This window comes from Diabrotica virgifera, chromosome 10 (assembly GCF_917563875.1).
Source record: "Diabrotica virgifera virgifera chromosome 10, PGI_DIABVI_V3a".
In the NCBI taxonomy this organism is placed as follows: domain Eukaryota; kingdom Metazoa; phylum Arthropoda; class Insecta; order Coleoptera; family Chrysomelidae; genus Diabrotica; species Diabrotica virgifera.
Genome location: NC_065452.1, coordinates 104304121 through 104323173, shown reverse-complemented (window position 1 = coordinate 104323173; position 19053 = coordinate 104304121). Strand labels below are relative to the sequence as shown.

Sequence of the window (19053 nt, the reverse complement as noted above, 5' to 3'; positions counted from 1 at the left end):
GGCAACAGCGGAGGTGTGACAGCTGAAACCGGCGAAAACGAGAAGCTATCAATCCCGGGAGTTTTGGGAATTGTATCGTTCAGCCTGGCCATAATCATCGTCGGATGACTACTGTATCGACGATGGAAGAAGCAGCTTCGACGCCACATCCGACAGGAAGTATCTAAATCAATGGAGATGCTGAGGTTAGACGCCCAGAATCCAGGACCAAATGCATAGACACATGAACCCATATTCGTGAGTAATTTTTCTTTTTAATACAATACAGTTTAACTGCTTATGAAGTAAGTTTGATGACTATTTTTTTTATTTTCATATTGAAATTTTGATTTTTTTTTTATTATATAATTACTCACTTACTTATTTACTGACACTTTAAATATTGACGGTTATCCAATATTATTGATCCTTTTATTTTACTTACATTTATGTTTTATTATATTATTTTATATGTTACATTTTGTTATATTTGATAAACTTAACGGCAATGATAAGCTTTACGAAGTAATTGAGACTTCGAGACACTAGGCCATATACTATTGAGTAACGTAGTCAGGCCAAGCCGAATTTATGTTCGAGGAAAGATTTCAACGTATTCTGGAAGATATAACTATATTAAATAGGAATCTCACAAAAGACACTATAGAACGAAGGAAAAATAAGCTAATCACAGATAAATGGGTGGAAAAACTCAGGACTATCACGGAACAGTTTAGGACGGTGCATAAAATATACAAAGGTGACAGCTGTAAGGCAGCAGAAGACAAATTCATTGCAGATATTATTGCAAAAATTGGAGAAAAGATCGGAAAAGTCCAAACAGAACTACGGAAAAGACAAGTTGAACATAACAACGACAAGATGGGAGAGAAATTCGAACTGAAAACAGCAGGGAACCTGATCCCTCACATAGGAAACACCGAAGAATCAATTAGAGCATTCATAGACGCAATTGAACTGTACGATGAATTTTTAGATGATGAAGGAAAACCGCAACTAACAAAGTACCTGTTGAAGGTGAAACTAACGCAAGCAGCAAAATTACGACTGAAGACCACTTACAACTCAAACGCGGCACTAATAACCGATATTAAAGAAAAGTTTCTAGTAAAACAATCTATCCCTGTTCTGTCAGCGGAGATCAACTCAGCGAAACAAGAGAATAGGTCAATAGAAAAATTTGGAAGAAGTTTAGAGGAGCTCATGGCTAAATTAACAATAGCACAAGCAGAGGGAAACAGAGATGCAGAAGAAGTGCTGGCCAAAGTAAACGAAAAAATTGCAATAAGCGTGTTTACTAACGGTTTAAAAAATGACAAGATAAAGACAATTTTGAAAGCCAAGAACTTTAGCACTTTAGCGGAAGCGATAACAAGCGCAAAGAACGAAGAATCGCTAACTCGAACGGAAACTGCAGGAATGTACCACATGAATAAAACATATAGAGGCGGAAGAAGAAATACAACAAACGGATACAAAAATAGTTTTGACAGGAGAAAAGAAGGTAACAAGACATATAATAATAGAAATACAAATGGAAACGAAGTAAGACAATATCATAACAGAGGTAGGTCTCAAAGAAACAGAGGAGCAGGACATGGTCATCGAGGGAGAAATAATAATTGGTCGCAAGGTAGAAACCCCAGCAACAGAAATTCACCAGGAGCATATTTCGCAACAGAGGAGCAGCCCCGCCAAGAGCAACCACACACAAGCACAATACAAGAAGTAGATTTTTTTCGTGGCCCATCAAATGGAGGCAGATAATTCCACAGCAAGTGGATTAAATTATATTAATGTTTATTACAGAGGAAAACGCAAAAAACTATTAATTGACACTGGCGCAACAGTCAGCGTTTTATTTGAAGAATGTTTAGATAAAAACTACACCGACATAAACAAAACCCGACGTATTAGCTTGCGAGGTGTTACCGGAAAAACTATATATACAAGGGGAACCTTATTGTGTGACCTTGAAATATTAGATAACTCAGAGAAGATAACGTTGACACAGGAATTTGCAGTTATGAAGAGTTTCACAAATAAAGTCGATGGGGTTATTGGTAGCGATTTTTTATACCAATATTTTGCTACAATAGATTACGAATCCTTAAAATTATCGTTACATGTAGAAGGAATGAGAAGAGATTTTAAAATGCTATCTATGGGAGAAATTTATACGATAATAATACCTAGGAGATGTGAAAAATTATTTTTTTTCGAGATCGGGACACACTACGGAGATTTTGTAACTATACCACAGGAGATAGCGGAAGGAATTTTCTCGGCAGGAACAGTCTCAAAACCAGTCGACGGAAAAATACCAATAAGGATATTAAATATCAATGATAGAGAAATAATTGTTAAGAATTTTAGACCGAAGGTCGAAAGATTAGACAAGTTCGACGTTTTCCACATGGGAGAATCAAAACAATCGGTGAGTCGTGCCGAAAGACTTTTGAATATAATAAACACAAAAAATTTATCGCTAGAGGAAAAAAGAGCAATAGAAAAAATATGTGTAAAATATTCCGATGTGTTTTTCTTAGAAAACGATCCATGCACAACGACGGACGTATACAAAGCAAAAATAAAATTGCAAAAAGGAGTATCACCTGCTTATACAAAACCGTATAGATTACCACACGGACAAAAAACGGAAATAAATAGACAAGTAGACAAAATGTTAAAAGACGGGATTATTGAAAATGCAATATCAGAATTCTCATCTCCACTACTTATAGTGCCAAAGAAAAACGATGAAAATGGAAACAAGAAATGGAGAGTTGTGATAGATTACAGACAACTAAACAACAAAATTGAGAATGACAGATTTCCATTACCATGCATAGAAGAAATCCTAGACGCTTTATCAGGAGCAACATATTTTTCACATTTAGATTTATACCAAGGATATTACCAAATAGAACTCGATTCTAAGTCCAGACCGTACACAGCATTCGCAACCGATAGAGGTCAATATCAAATGACACGACTTCCGATGGGGTTAAAGACAAGCCCAGGATGTTTCTCACGAGCCATGACTATGGCAATGTCAGGTTTAAATTATGAAAACATGTTTATATATCTTGATGATTTGATAGTCTTTGGCAACAGTCTACAACAGCATAATCAGAATTTAGTGAAGGTATTAGAGAGACTAAGGAAAGTAAATCTGAAATTAAATCCAATTAAATGCGAGTTTATGAAAAAAGAACTATTATATTTAGGACACAAGATTTCGAATAAAGGTGTAGCACCAGATCCGGAAAAGATCACCGCATTGGAACAATATCCAATACCACAAAATGCAAAAGAAGCAAAAAGATTCGTAGCCTTTGCAAATTATTACAGAAAACATATCAATCATTTTGCAGAAATAGCCGCACCTCTAAATAGACTATCAAGGAAAAATGTAAAATTTGAGTGGACAACAGAATGCCAAAAAGCTTTTGAAAGCCTCAAGACGTCATTATCAAACCCCCCCGTAATGGAATTCCCAGATTTATCGGAGGAGAACACGTTTATTCTACGGACAGATGCATCTGGCATCGCACTAGGAGCAACTTTGTCAAACGGGAATGACAAACCGGTAGCATATGCCAGTAGAACACTTAATAAAGCGGAAATGAATTATCCTACGATAGAAAAAGAATTACTGGCAATAGTATGGAGCATTGCTAAATGGAGACATTACCTTCTACAGAAAGAATTTATTATTTTGACAGACCACCGACCATTGGTGTACCTATTTGGTATGACAAACCCTTCCAGCAGATTAACCAAATTTAGATTGAAGTTAGAAGAATACGACTTTACAATTAAATACGTGAAAGGAGCTGAAAATGTAACAGCTGACGCCTTATCACGAATAGAAGTTACATCAGAAGAACTAAAGCAACTAAATAAGGACTCAGAGAAAAGTATATTAGTGATGACGAGAGCACAAACGAAAAAGCAGGAGGAAATCACCGATTCGAAGAACGAATGGACTGATCAACCAGACGTAGTCGAATTGTTGAAATTCCCGAAAAGTGCGGTAGAGGTAAAACTGATAGACAAGGACGATTGCAAAACAATGAAGCTAGATTCGGCTGAAGAAAATACAAATAGTAGTATATTGTACAATGAAGAAGACGATATTATTTATCTGATTCGAGATTTTCGATCAACGTCTGCACTACGAGCGTCGTTGAGAAACTCGACATATCAAGAACCTCGATCAACGTCTGCGCTACGAGCATCGTTGAGAGCCTTGATTCAAATGTGCGCACAAAAGAATATAAAGGAACTAGTACTAGTAAAGAATAATAAGAATCAGCCAATTATTGAAGAGATAAGAAAGGATCCTAAAATATTTAAAGAAAGAGATATCAAAATATGTATAGTACAAGACAAACAGAATATAGCAGATGAAAAATTAAGAAGAATTATAATTAATGATTTTCACATGTTACCAACAGGAGGGCATGCCGGAATAAATAGAATGTACAAAAATATAAGGAAATATTATTTTTGGAATAGTTTACGAAAAGATATCGAGGAATTTGTGAAGAGATGCGACGATTGTCAAAGACATAAGCATTCTATCATAACCAAACAACCTCTAACTATCACATCGACTGCCACCTGCGCATTCGACACAATATTTATAGATCTAGTAGGACCATTTGAGATGGATGACAGTGGGAATAGATATATATTGACACTGCAATGTGAGCTAAGTAAATACATAGAAGGATATGTAATAAAGAACAAAGAAGCCGAAACAGTAGCCAAGGCATTGGTAGAAAATTTTATTCTGAGGTATGGAGTACCCAGAAAAATAGTCACAGACCAAGGCTCAGAGTTTATGGCAAGAACATTTAAGGAAACATGCTCATTATTGCAAATAGAGAAACTAAACTCAACAGCATATCACCACGAAACAATAGGAGCTTTAGAAAATACTCACAAACATTTAAATGCGTACCTTAGGATACAACTATCAAAATTCCCTACAAATTGGAGTACATGGGTGCAATATTTCTGTTTTTCGTATAACATTTCAGTACACTCAGCAACGGGTTATACTCCGTTCGAATTAGTGTTCGGAAAAATATGTAGACTGCCGACAAATGTTCAAAACGAAATAGAACCCCTGTATAATTTTGACGACTATCCCATGGAACTGAAATACAGACTACAAGTAGCCGCAAAGGAGGCCAGAGAAACACTAACACATACAAAACACAGCAAAAAAAAAATATATGATGCCAAAACGAGTAAAATAACTTATAAACCAGGAGATAAGGTATTAATAAAAAAGGAGCCAAACACAAAACTTAACTGTTTGTTTTCGGGTCCATATACCGTAATTAAAGATGAAACGCCTAACGTAATTATTGAGAAAAAGGGTAAACAAGTAGTCATACATAAGAATAACGTTAAGCTGTATAATATATAAAAAGAATAAGTACTGAAAAGTGTTATAGTGTAAAAGTGTAATAATAGTCCACCATAAGACTTTTACTAGTACTTAAGGTTCAGTGTAAATATTTATATATCTCATTTTTTTTCTTTTCTCATTTTCTTTAATATGTTTGTTTAATTTTCTTATAAAGGAGAGACGTCAGTCAGCATAAATAATATAAAATAGAGATGAAAGGAAATTGTTACTGAAATTCCCTTTCATCTTTTCCCCGCCCAGAGAGATGTGATGGTACACGACAACCCTCACGGAATTTTCCTAATTTATTTGTTATAAGAATAAGGTCAATATTATAGTTGCAATTTGTATAATTTATTACGATAGTAGCAAAGTTCAAAGTATTCAACTCATTCGCAAGACTGCAAACACAGCACACGTCATTATTGAAATACGTATAGCATAACCATATATGGTAATACATATGGGCATTGTTTTTAATATAATAAGATATAAGTGGGAAGGTCGAGTACCTGAGACATTCATTGTTGTATCAGTGTGTTCGCTGAACTCTGCTGGCGCGTGGTCAGGGGATATAGTTACCGAGATATGGGTCACCTTGACCTATCCTAACTATAATGTCGGTCGACGTAGTTGTAACTGTACCTTTAACCTTGTAAGAATAAAGATATGTAGAAAGTTTAAGTTTGTTTGTTCGGGAGTGTCTTCGTCCAGCAACCCCCAACATCACAGGTGTTAGACAAGGATGCGTGTTGTCACCTGACTTATTTAACATTTATGGTGAACATGTCATGAGGATGGTTTTAGAAGAATGGGCCGGTGGAGTAACAGTAGCTAGTAGGAAAATCTCCAATTTAAGATTTGCTGATGACACTACACTTATAGCAGCAAATGAGCAAGAAATGTTTTGATCTTCTGCGAAGAGTTGAGTACGAAAGCAATAAAGTTGGTCTGAAAATCAATAAAGCTAAGACAAAAATAATGGTGGTTGACAGATTCGACACTATTCAACTGACTAACATGTTACATGAATACCAGATAGTAAACACCTTTGTCTACCTCGGGTCTAGTACAACTAACGATGGTAACTGTGAAGCAGAAGTTCGGAGACGTATTGGCATGACAAAAAATGCGATGAGTCGCCTAACTAAAGTTTGGAAAGACATATCTATATCTCAAAATATCAAGATGAGACTGGTGAATGCCCTTGTATTCTCAATATTTCTATACGAAGCAGAGACTTGGACTCTTCGCGCATGCGAGCGCCAAAAAATTTATGCCTTTGAGATGTGGTGCTGGAGAAGAATGCTGCGCATACCTTGGACAGCTCATAGGACAAACGTTTCCATTCTAAACCAACTCAATATTAAAAAAAGGCTGTCCACAATATGTCTGCAACGAATTCTGCAATTCTTTGGTCACGTGGTTCGCAGAGGTGACGAGAGTTCGGAGAGATTAATTGTTTCTGGAAACGTTCCGGGGAGAAGATCAAGAGGACGATCACCAACTAGATGGTCTGACCAAATAAAGCATTCAGCTGGAAACTCATTCTGCGAAGCTCTTAGAGCAGCTGAAGATAGAGACCAATGGAGAAACATTGTTAGGAATATTGGAAGAAATCACGGTCCTCAGTAATGGGGAAACGACAAGAGAGAGAGAGAGAGAGAGAGAGAGAGAGAGAGAGAGAGAGAGAGAGAGAGAGAAAGATATAAATTGTAAAAATTATATGTTGCTCGACAATATTGATATGATATGCAATTATTAAAGCGAATTTCATTAATTGTATTTTGCTTGTAGTACTGCATTTTAATAATTAATTTTATTTACTACATACCTACAATGTTTACGTTTTAATAACATAACCTGAATCTTACTTTTTCTTTATTATTTTTTTGGACTATGGCCTTGACAATTATCTAGTAACCAGGATTAATATAATTGGCCAATATAATTAAAAGTGCTAAAAATGTTGCTGAGCTGTGAAACCAGGTGTCGCTCGTCCCAACTTGCACGGTCCCAATAGTGCGTTGGCGAATTATCTTAAAGTCAGACGTCTGTTTTTGCAGCATACAAAAGTTCGCCAGTGTTGCTTATGCCTGTCCAGTTCTTTATATTTGTTTGAGACCTACTCCTCTCTTGCCCTCAATATTTCCTTAGATGATTAGTTGGGGGATTGCGTATTTTTCCCCTCCCGAGATATGGCCCAGGTATCCAATTTTTCGTGCCTTGATCAAGTTGAGCAATTCTCTCTCAGTATTTGCTCTTCTAAGACTTCCACGTTTCTCACCCTATCTGTCCATGGTATGCGGACCATTCTTAACAGTCTCCACATTTTGAAGGCCTATAACTTATTAATGGAAGATATTTTTAACGTCCATGTCTCCATGCCGTATAACAATATGGACCATACATAGCAATTAACCATTCTGTAGCGAAGATTGAATGAAAGATTGCGGTTACAAAGTAGCGGTTTAACTTTAATAAAGGCTTGTCTTGTTTGTTCGGCACGGCATTTTATTTATTGTTGAGGATCCCATTGGTCATTCACCTTCATTCCCAAGTATTTTAATGTTTTCATTTGCTCGATTGGAGCATTACCTACTTGTAGTTGTAGTACTTCGTTTACCCCCATATAACTGTCAACTTAACCCTATATAGCTAATATGGGCACGACTAAAGAGTGACGTAGCGAAAACAACAATACATTCAAAGTAGTTGATGTGAAAAGACTTTTTAGTCCAGAGAAATAAGGTTTTTGCCGGGACACTTGAGCAGCCAGGTTTCAAATGGATTTTTGGGTACTATATACCTAATACATTATAAATACAAAAATGCCCGTCACAGTTCGGACGAGAAACTTAGTTATTAACAAAAAAGGCTCGAAAATGGCAGTTTTTTCGTTTAAATCGCTACAGGTAAAAATAGGGTAATTAAATATCTTATTTATAATATTCTTCTTTTAGTAGATGAGCCTAGGTTTAAAATGCACTTTTTGAATTTTGGTCTGATTATTATTTTTTGCTTCGGAAATTCCAAAATAAAACTAAAAATTTAAAAATAAAAAATGTGCTATAACTTTTGCGTAAATGGCCTTAAGACTTTCATATTGCATGAAAAGTTAAGTCAAACATTCCATATAATGCACAAAAAATTTTAAGACGATTCGTCAATTAGTTTAAATTTTATTCAATTTGTTTATCGCAAAGAGCTTTTATTCCCAATGTAATTGTTCAGAAAATTATAATGATATAGCAATTCTGTGGAAACCGCACGCAAGAAGAATAGTTATATTTTCAAGGTATTGAAAAAAATCATTAAGTCGTTTTTATCACTCCGAAAACAGTTTAGTAAAATAGAGTCATTTTTGGCTTATAAACAATTTGAGTAGCTCTGTTAATATTGACTATAGAGTAAATCTACTTTAGGATTTTAAAAGCTGGTATTTTTACACGAATTTTCAGAAAAAACTTTTTGCCTAGGTTAATTGGGGCCAAAGTTAGCCACTTTTATTATTTAATTCACAGTTACTTCTATATACATCAAATTCTCCTGTAACAGTGTTCGTCACCATACTACTCCGAAACGACTTGGCCGATATTTATGAAATTTTATACGTATATCCTATAGGACGGAGAATAGGTTTTAATCTATTTTTTATACCCATAAGTTATAAGGGGGTTGCCCTCCTGACATTTTTTTTTATTTTTTTAAACAAAATTATCTACCTTAATTTTATATGATGTAGAATTAAAAAATACATACAACCCTTAATTTTCACCCTTCTATCACCAACCCCTATTTGTTAATAGCCATCTATATATTTACATCTATAAAATTCTCCTGTCACAGTGTTAGTTTCCATACTCCTCCGAGACCACTTGACCGATTTTTATGAAATTATAATATATGTATATTTGGTAAGTCTTAGAATCGGTCGTAATCTATTTTTCATATCCCTGAGTGAGAAGCGGAGTTCCCCCTAACATTTTGTAATGTTAGGTGGGGATGTGTGTACATAACGTACCTACTCTATAAGGCTAAGAGTACATACAAATTAAAAAAATTATGATCAAAATCCATCAACAAGCTCCGGCGATATTAATCGCAGCATATGTTTAAAGAATCAGTTTAATTTTTTGAGTGCACGGATTTTAATAATTCCCCTCCACCGACCACGAATCCATTCCGTTAGGACGCCATTTTTAAAACTTTATTAACCACTCTGTTGAGTTTCAAAGTTTACTCAAACTTTTACACATAAACTATATACCTTCAACTTCAAAATGGCTCTAGTTAGGTTGCTTGTTATAAACAAGGTAGCCGTTAATTAAATAAAAAAAGTGGCTAACTTTGACCGTAATTTTAACCTAGACGAAAAGTTTTTCTTTAAAAATTCGTACAAAAATACCAGTTTTTCAAATCCCATTGTAGTTTTAGCCTACAGTCATTATTAACAAAGTTATTCAAATTGTTTATAAGCCAAAAATGACTCTATTTCAGTAAAATGTTTTCGGAGTGATAAAAATGACTTTTTAATAATTTTTTTAAATGCGTTGAAAATATGACTATTCTTCTTTCATGTTGTTTTCACAGAATTGCTGTATCATTATTATTTTCTGAACAATAACATTGCGAAAAAAAGCTCTTTGGGATAAACAAATTGAATAAAATTTAAACTAATTGACGCATCGTCTTAAAAATTTTTGTGCATTGTGTGGACTGTTTGACTCAACTTTTCATGAAATATGAAAGTCTTAAATTCATTTTCGCAAAAGTTAAAGCAAATTTTTTATTTTCGAAATTTTAAGGTAGAATTCCGCACCAAGCGACCGAGACAGGAGACCGCGACAGGCGACAGATAGGTCGCGATAGGCTATAGTTGGTCGCTGGTCTCGGTCGCGGGCTGCAGAACTACCCTGATATAATTGAATTGAGAGCAGTCGTGGGAAGACCTCGCCTATCTGTCGCCTGTCGCGGTCTCCTGTCTCGGTCGCTTGGTGCGGAATTCTACCTTTAGTTTTATTTTGCAATATCCGAAGCAACAAATGATCGGACCAAAATTCAAAAAGTGCTATTTTAAACTTTGGCTCATCTACCAAAAGAAAAATATTATAAATAAGATATTTAATTATCATATTTTTACCTGCAGCGATTTAAACGAAAAAACTGCCATTTTTGACCCTTATTTGTTAATAACTAAATTTCTCTTCCAAACTGTGACGGGCATTTTTGTATTTATAATGTATTTTAGGTATATAGTACCCAAAAAACCCATTTGCAACCTGGCTGGTCAAGTGTCCCGAACATGGTATATTTTTGTCTTATTTCCCTGGCGTATTTATAGGAAGCTTTATCGAAAGTCGCTGCAGAAAATTGGAAACAATGTACATATACAGCATGCAAAAAAGGAGGAAAAACGAATGTGTGTGTACTTTGTACGCAGGTAAGAAGTTATACTTCTATAATATGATTTCAACGAAATCAATATACTTTAAATAGCTTATTTATATTTTATTTAAATATTAAACTAATTTTAATACTTACTACTACTTTCCAAAAATTGTTATTAAAACAATACCAAAAATTAAAAAATAAAAGAATAAAACACACACAAACACATTGAAAAATGCCACAAAGAAATTATTTCTGAACAATTGTTGGCAAAAATTTAACTAAATAAGTATTTTCTGAAAAAATATTTATACAGTATGTCCCTAAGTTGTATCCATATGGAAAACTTTTTTATTATTAATTTTACGAAAAAAAGTTATTCTTCATAAAAAGCTCTGCATGGTCCAAAACCTACGATTTAACTATCAAATATCAAATTTTTTGAATATTATACGAGATATGTCAAAAAGTTTGAATTTCACTCAAGAGTAAAGTAGCTTTATTTCTCACAATATGGAAATTTGCTATTATGAAAAGTTGTTTGGAATTAAAAACTATGTTCTAGTATGCAATTACATCCTTCTAATTGAAAAAAATTTTTTTTTGAAAAATTATGGATAACTAACATTATTTTCAGTTATTTTAATTCAGATAACTCTTTTATTATTAATTTTACGAAAAAAAGTGATTCTTAATAAAAAGTTATGGTCTAAACCCTAAAATACAACCATCATATGTCAAATTTTATCAATTTTATACGAGGTATGTCAAAAAATATGAATTTCGCTCAAGAGTAAAATACGTTTATTTTTCACAATATCGAAAATTGTTATTATGAAAAGTTATTTAGAATTAAAAACTATGTTTCAGTATGTAATTACATCCTTCTAATTGAAATATTCTGAACTATAAAGGTACTTTACTTTTGATCTAAATTTATCTTTTTTGACATACCTCGTATGAAATTGATAAAATTTGATATAAGATGGTTGTATTTTAGGTTTTAGACTATCCAGAACTTTTTATTCAGAATCACTTTTTTTCGTAAAATTAATAATAACAGAGTTATCAGAATTGAAATAACTGAAAATAATGTAATTTTTCAAAAAAAAATTGTTTTTTTTTCAATTAGAAGGATGTAATTGCATATTAGAATATAGTTTTTAATTCCAAGCAACTTTTCATAATCGCAATTTTCAATATTGTGAAAAATAAAGCTACTTTACTCTTGAGTGAAATTCAAATTTTTTGACATACCTCGTATAGCATTCATAAAATTTTATATCTGATGGTTGAATCTTAGGTTTTGGATCATGCAGAGCTTTTTATGAAGAATAACTTTTTTTCGTAAAATTAATAATAAAAAAGTTTTCCATATGGATACAACTTACAGGGACATACTGTATGATAAATATACTTACAATCATAAAATGTATAAAAAAATAAAAAATAAAAATTTGACAAGTTAAAATTCAGCCATTTAGACACACCAGTGATGTGGGAAGACACACCAACTGAACGTTTTAAACTTTTTGACAGTTGCTTATTGTCTGAAGTTAATCAAATTAGTTTGATTTTTGTGGAATTAAAATATTAAAATACAACAAAACATAGAGTAAAGGCTGATTTATCTTACACCGGGACGTGGACAGCACGGCGCGTGGAATAATAGAAAGCGCACGTCCTCGGCAGTTCCCGGTGTCGCCCCGTTCCGTTATAGAATAAACTACCCAATGTTTTTCATATCAGACGATTCTTCAACGTGACCCGTGCCGTCCACGTCCCCGTCGTAACATAAATCCGGCTTAAGAAAACAATATATTAGATGAAGATTGATAGAAATTTTGTTGGTAATCAAATTATATAAATCGAAGCATTACCTACTAGGTACATTTTAGATTTTCCCAATAGGTATGTAATTTTTTATTGCAATACTAAGACATTTACAATTAAGTACCTGTTGCTTTTAAAAACTATTTAAAAAGTCACTACAATTATAAACTTACTTTTGTCTCTTTCCTCACAACAATAAAAACTAATACACAACATTTGTTTACCCTTAGCCGCCATATTGAACAATTTTTGACAGGTCATGGTAATACCCAATCAGAGTAAACGTTTAACGTTTCATCTGCGCGTAGCACCAAAAATTTTGATGAATTCGCGCACATATACATTTATTCCCAAGCGCGCCTAAAGAAGTATAACTTCAAAAAGTTATGGAACTTAGATATAACTCTTGGTTTACAAATGTTTATTATAACCAATTATCATTGCACCAAACAACACAACTTCAGATTCAGATGATGATCATAAACACGATATGATATAATAACTGAACTGTGACATTTATTTATTTGTGCTTATCTATTATGTTCTTTAGTTATTGTATAGCGAGAAATTGCTTTAAGGGGGGGTAAGGTTTGAAATCAACATATCAAGCACATTTTTGTGAATTTTTTTCGACGCTATGGTAGAATTATTTTATTTTTAAATTAAATAAACATATTAAGTACAATTCAAAGAATATTTAGGAAAAAATTCAATCCAAAATATTGAAAAATAAGCCATTGGCGACAAATTTTGGCCGGCAGCTCAAAAAAAATTGATTTTGCGGTGGACATCAGAACTCATCACTGGATCATACGAAACAAAAAATTCAAAAAGATTTAATTAGCTTATGAGTTTCACGAGGTAACAACGTCGAGTTTTTTTATTTTTAATGATTTTTGAATTTTTGGTATCACTCAGAAGTCAAAAATACGAAATTTTTGATAAACATTTTGTGAAAACCAACAGATTTAATATTGTTGAACAAAAAATAAGCACAAAACGAAAAATATCTCGACGTTGTTACCTCACGAAATGTCTAAAGAAAATCTATGCAAAATTTCAGGTAGATCGGTCAAGTAGTTTTTCAGTTACAATGTCCACCGCATTTGAAAAAGCAGTTTTGAGAAAAATGCGTTTTAAGTTTTGACAACTGCATCTTCATCTTCTTATTTCTCTGCCAAATCGTAAAGTGATGAACATTGGAATATGTTTTTTGAATTGCGGAGTAATCTACAAAAGAGAAGGCGAACAGTTTTTTAACGTTTCTCACTACGCTCAAGCGTGCTGGCGCGAAGCCGCGGCAAAGCGAGTCGAAGGTAGGGATATTCAACACCCTGTATCTCTGGTAATTTTACTCCGATTATTTTGAAATTTTCAGAGAGTATTCTTGAAAGTATGCACTTTTATTTGAAATAATAAAAAAAATTAAATATTTCAAACCATACCCCTCCCCCTTAACAGGCATTTAATAAGTATATATTTTAAATATTGTACATATTTATACTAAGTATAATAAATTTAGATTATAATAAAATTTCATTTTCCAAATATTTATACCCAATTTCCCGACACTGAGTAGGCAGATCCTTCGTTTTCCTTTTAATGGTAACTTTAGAATATATTGTATCAACTACCTACATTTCACAATACAGGGAGGATACAACGAAAGATAACAAGTAAAGACACATTTAATGAAGAAATGCTTACGAGTAGCTTTTTTTTTTAACGAACCTATAGTGTTCCGGACACATTTTTGAATTTATAATGAGATGCTGTGCTATCAACCTAGAAAGAACAGAATATATCGAATTCTTACTTACCTACTATCCAAATCCTCGTCAGATTCGGAGTTATCTTTGATGTCACTGAGTTCAATACCCAGATCTTTGGCTAATTTGGGTTTAACTTCTATAAATTCCCTAAGACTTTTCTGTAAAAGCATTTGATCTTCTTCGGATAGCCTACTCAATTTTATAACTGGTTGTTTAATGGTTATATCACTGGGTAAGCTTTTTGGTGGCTCTTCTACTTCCACTTTAGTTTCAATTTTAGGTTTATTTTCCTCCTTTATTACTTTATCGTCAGTTACCTCCTGTGGTACGTCTTTTACACTGTCTATTGGATCTGTTTGCACTTTTGTTTCGGTAGCTATAGTGGAATTTTGCTTTAGCAGCGTTACTGGAATTTTTTGAGGTATATCAGTCTTTGTTGAATTTTTTGCATCTGTTTGTTGGCCTACAATTTGAAGACAGAACTGCCTTCACTAACAGTCTAACTATATTGTTAAAATGGATGATCAGTGTCAAACAAAAATACAACTACTCAAAAAGAAGCACAATATGCAAAAATTATTATTAATAATAACAGATTAGGGTCAATCCATGCCAAGTGGTCCAATATAAATTAAGTTGGTTGCTTGACTATTTTTAATATTTTTTATTTTTCTACCTTTTAAACTTCAGTCTATACAGAGTACAAAATTGCATTCCTTTTATTTTTAAAAAAATTATTTTGCCGATGATGGCCATTTTTAATAAAGCGTATCGATAATTTTCAACATGGTCGCTCTTTAGCCAATATTTTCACTGAGGTTTGTCCTAGAACAATAAATCAAAAACCAAACTTTTTAGAAAAGTGTGCTCTAAAAAAGGTCCATAGCATTATTTAATTACAAACTACCCTTAAGGCCTTAAATGAACCTGAAATTTTGAAAAGGTAATCTGATAAAATTCAATTTTCAGCATTTTTTAATAGCATAAAGCAAGCAGCTAATGGTTTGTAATTTTTTTCTGTAAAAGACATCCGTACATACTTTAAATGAAAAAAGTTTGAGCTTTGAGACTTCGTCTCAACGAAGACTTTGTAAATTTTTTCAAAAAAAAAATCTCAAAAATGTAATTTTTTTGAAAAATCTAAAAGTTTGACCCCTTATATCTCTGATGGGCACGGATGAAAAAAATTGAAATTTGGCTACTTCCAAGTAGAATAAGGCGTAAAAATTTGGAGTTGTAGACTTACGGCATATAGGAGTTACAGGCCTGAGAAAATGGTCAAAAATCATTCATTTGAGAGCGTTGAGCATTTGTGGGAAGGGTAATTTAAATTCAAATTGAATGTCTAATGAAATAAAAATTAATGTAATTTCGCCATATTTCACAATGAATAACAATTTATACAGGGTGGGCCAAATAAAAGAGTCCTCATCGCTATTTGGCAGTAGTTATTAGATTGTAAGGAAATGCTGAAACAGGTCGATATTTATTTTTAATTTTTTGATATATATTTCATACTAGTGACGTCATCCATCTGGGCTTGATGACGTAACCGATGATTTTTTAAATGGTAATAGGGGTCGTCTGGTAGCTCATTTGAAAGGGTGTTCAACTCTCTATTCAGTAATATAAACAGTAATATTATTTATACAGGGTGGTCAAAAAATAATTTTTCAAATGAGCTACCACACGACCCCTATTTTTATTTAAAAAATCATCTATTACGTCATCAAGCTCTGATGGATGACTTCACTAGAATGAAATATATGCCAAAAAAGTGCAACGTAAAAATAAAAATCGACCTGTTCCGGCATTTCTTTACAATCTAATAACTACTGAATGAAGACATGTCATTTTACCCCCGTTTAGGCCTTGGCCTCTTCAGGGTACTGGAACTCCCTTTTTTTTTGCGGGAGTGTGTGGAACATTGGTTGTATCCAAGTGGAGTAGAGTATTGTGGGTTGGACGATGAAGTGTGGGTTAGGACGGTGGTTTTTGCTAAAGTGCTGGACTGGACGGAGCGAGGAGAAATGGGAATGAGAAGTGAGAAATGCTATGCACTATACTTTGCTAATCTCTGCGTTAGACAACCCGCCAAACAGCGAAGGCAGCTGTTACTAGTAGGAACGGCTCTTGGATTCAGCTTTTAGGATGCAGCTTGGTTATCTGCGATATAGTAGGGCAGTATTTTCTAGTATTTCGTGGAACTCATCGGGAAGTTCGTTTCTAGCTAATTGTAGAAGTTTAGCCGGAGGGAACGGAACTTTATTTTTGGGAATCCCGGTGAGTCTAAAACCGAGCCTATTGCAAGGTATTTTGAGTATACTTTTGGCTCTGATGTTAGAGCCGTTGATAGTGCGCATTGTGTATTTGCTGCCGAGAGAACGGATTCTGTCGACTATTTTGGGGACGTTAGCGAGTGGATGTACTAGTACAGACGGATACCACATTCCCTTCTTCAGGCACCTCCTCAGAACCCTGCGTTCCGTACAGGCAATTCTGTTGCTGACGCGTGGTTTTAGCAGTGTATAGAGGCACGATCTGTAGTCGATTATTGGTCTTATAGAAGTTTTATATGTGTGTATAAGTGTTTTGCTGGACGTACCTCCAAACCTTCCAGAAAGTGCTCCCAGGAGACAAGCTCTCTTCCTTACCCTGTTTAAGGTGTTTTTGACGTCAGTAATAACTACTGCCAAATATAGCTTTTATTTGACCCACCCTGTATAAATTTGTATTCATTGTGAAATCTGGTGAAAATACATTATTTTTATTTCATTAGACAGTTAATTTAAATTTTATTTACCCTTCCCGCAAACGCTCTCAAATTAATAATGTTTGCCCATTTCCTCAGGCCTGTAACTCCTATATGCCGTAAGTCTACAACTCCCAACTTTTTACGCCTTATTCTACTTGTCAGGGGCTAACATTCAGCCAAATTTCCAAATTTTTTCATCCGTGGCCATCAGAGATATAAGGGGTCAAACTTTGAGATTTTTCAAAAAATTACATTTTTGAGATTTTTTTTGAAAAAATTTACTTTAGTCTCAAAGCTCAAACTTTTTTCATTTAAAGTATGTATGGATGTCTTTTCCAGAAAAAAAAATTACAAACCATTAGGCTGCTTGCCTTATGCTATTAAAAAAATGCTGAAAATGGAATTTTATCAGATTATCTTTTCAAATTTTCAGGTTCATTTAAGGCCTTAAGGGTAGTTTGTAATTAAATAATGCTATGGACCTTTTTTTAGAGCACACTTTTCTAAAAAGTTTGGTTTTTGACTTATTGTTCTAGGACAAACCTCAGTGAAAATATTGGCTAAAGAACGAAGCCATGTTGAAAATTATCGATACGCTTTTAGAAATTTTTTAAAAATAAAAGGAATGCAATTTTGTACTCTCTATGGACTGAAGTTTAAAAGGTAGAAAAATAAAAAAGACATAAAAATAGTCAAGCAACCACCTTTGGACCACTTGGCTTGTATTGACCCATTATTGATCTTACAAAATTTCATGAACCTTACTCCCTCATTTGGTAACATCAATCTACAAACAAAACTATGAAATCAGACGTTATTGAAAACATTTAATTGTCTGCAGTTTATTTTCATAGCAAGACAGAGTCAAATTAGTTTTTGCATTAATAAAATAGTTGAAATTTTTATTGTTTTTTCTTAAAACAGTCGTTTTTAATACTTTATATTGAATGAGTATGAAATTTAAAGTTATTGTTTTAAAGATTAATTTTGTTTTCGGGCATGCGTATGTCGAAGGTTCATGAAGTTTTGAACATCCCAATTTCCAATGGTCACGGTTTTAAGCTAACTTATTATTACTATAACGGAGTTATATTTTTTGAAATGAGAGATACATGTTTTATTTGTTGTTACACGTACAGTAAGTCAGGCAACGATTATTTAAACGCACTGAACATAACCTATAATGTACACTCGATGTAAGTTTAACGTTTGACAGTGTTGCCATATCGTCAATTATTTCCTTACTTTCCCATCTAAAAGTAAAAATTGGACAAGAGCACATAATATATCAATTAAAAATCGAAAACAAACTAAAACATATCAGTACCGTAAAAAATGCATGGATTTGCATTTAAAAAAGATACATATATAATAAAGAAGCATTAAAATTGTATGAAAATTAATAGTCTAAACTCACCAAAAAAGTAAACAGTTAACGATACAGTCATTATCTTTGAAAGTGAGAAAGACCTGCAAATGCTACTAAACACAATTTGTGATACTGGGAAATAGTTTGGTTTAACAATAAACATAAAGAAAACAAAAACCATAAACCAAAAAACATAAAAGGAATAAAAGATGAAGATATTGAACAAGTGGACAAAATTAAACACTTATGAGTCTGAATTACGGAAAATCTAAATCCGAAATTAGAAATTTGATAAAGAATAGAGCAATCAAGAGCAGCTTTTTTAAAGATGAGGAAATTTCTGAGTAACCAAAGACTCAATCTGCAAATCCGATATCGGATGATAAAATGTTATATCCACTATATTCTTCTTTATAGTGTCAAAGCTTGGACTCTTAATATTTAATGAGAAAGCTGGAAGCTTTTGAGATGTGGCTTTTTAGGAGAGTTTTGAAAATACCATGGA

The 19053-nt window shown here is 33.4% G+C and overlaps 1 protein-coding gene across 1 annotated transcript in view; it reads right to left on the bottom strand.

Annotated features, from left to right (window-relative positions):
• The window catches only part of LOC114333445 (nipped-B-like protein B), a 178978-nt gene that overhangs the window by 97949 nt on the left and 61976 nt on the right, over positions 1–19053 (bottom strand). Inside the window, exon 7 of the mRNA XM_050663623.1 lies at positions 14473–14887. Within this exon, the coding sequence (XP_050519580.1) occupies positions 14473–14887 (415 nt within the window). The remainder of the gene's footprint in view (positions 1–14472; positions 14888–19053) is intronic.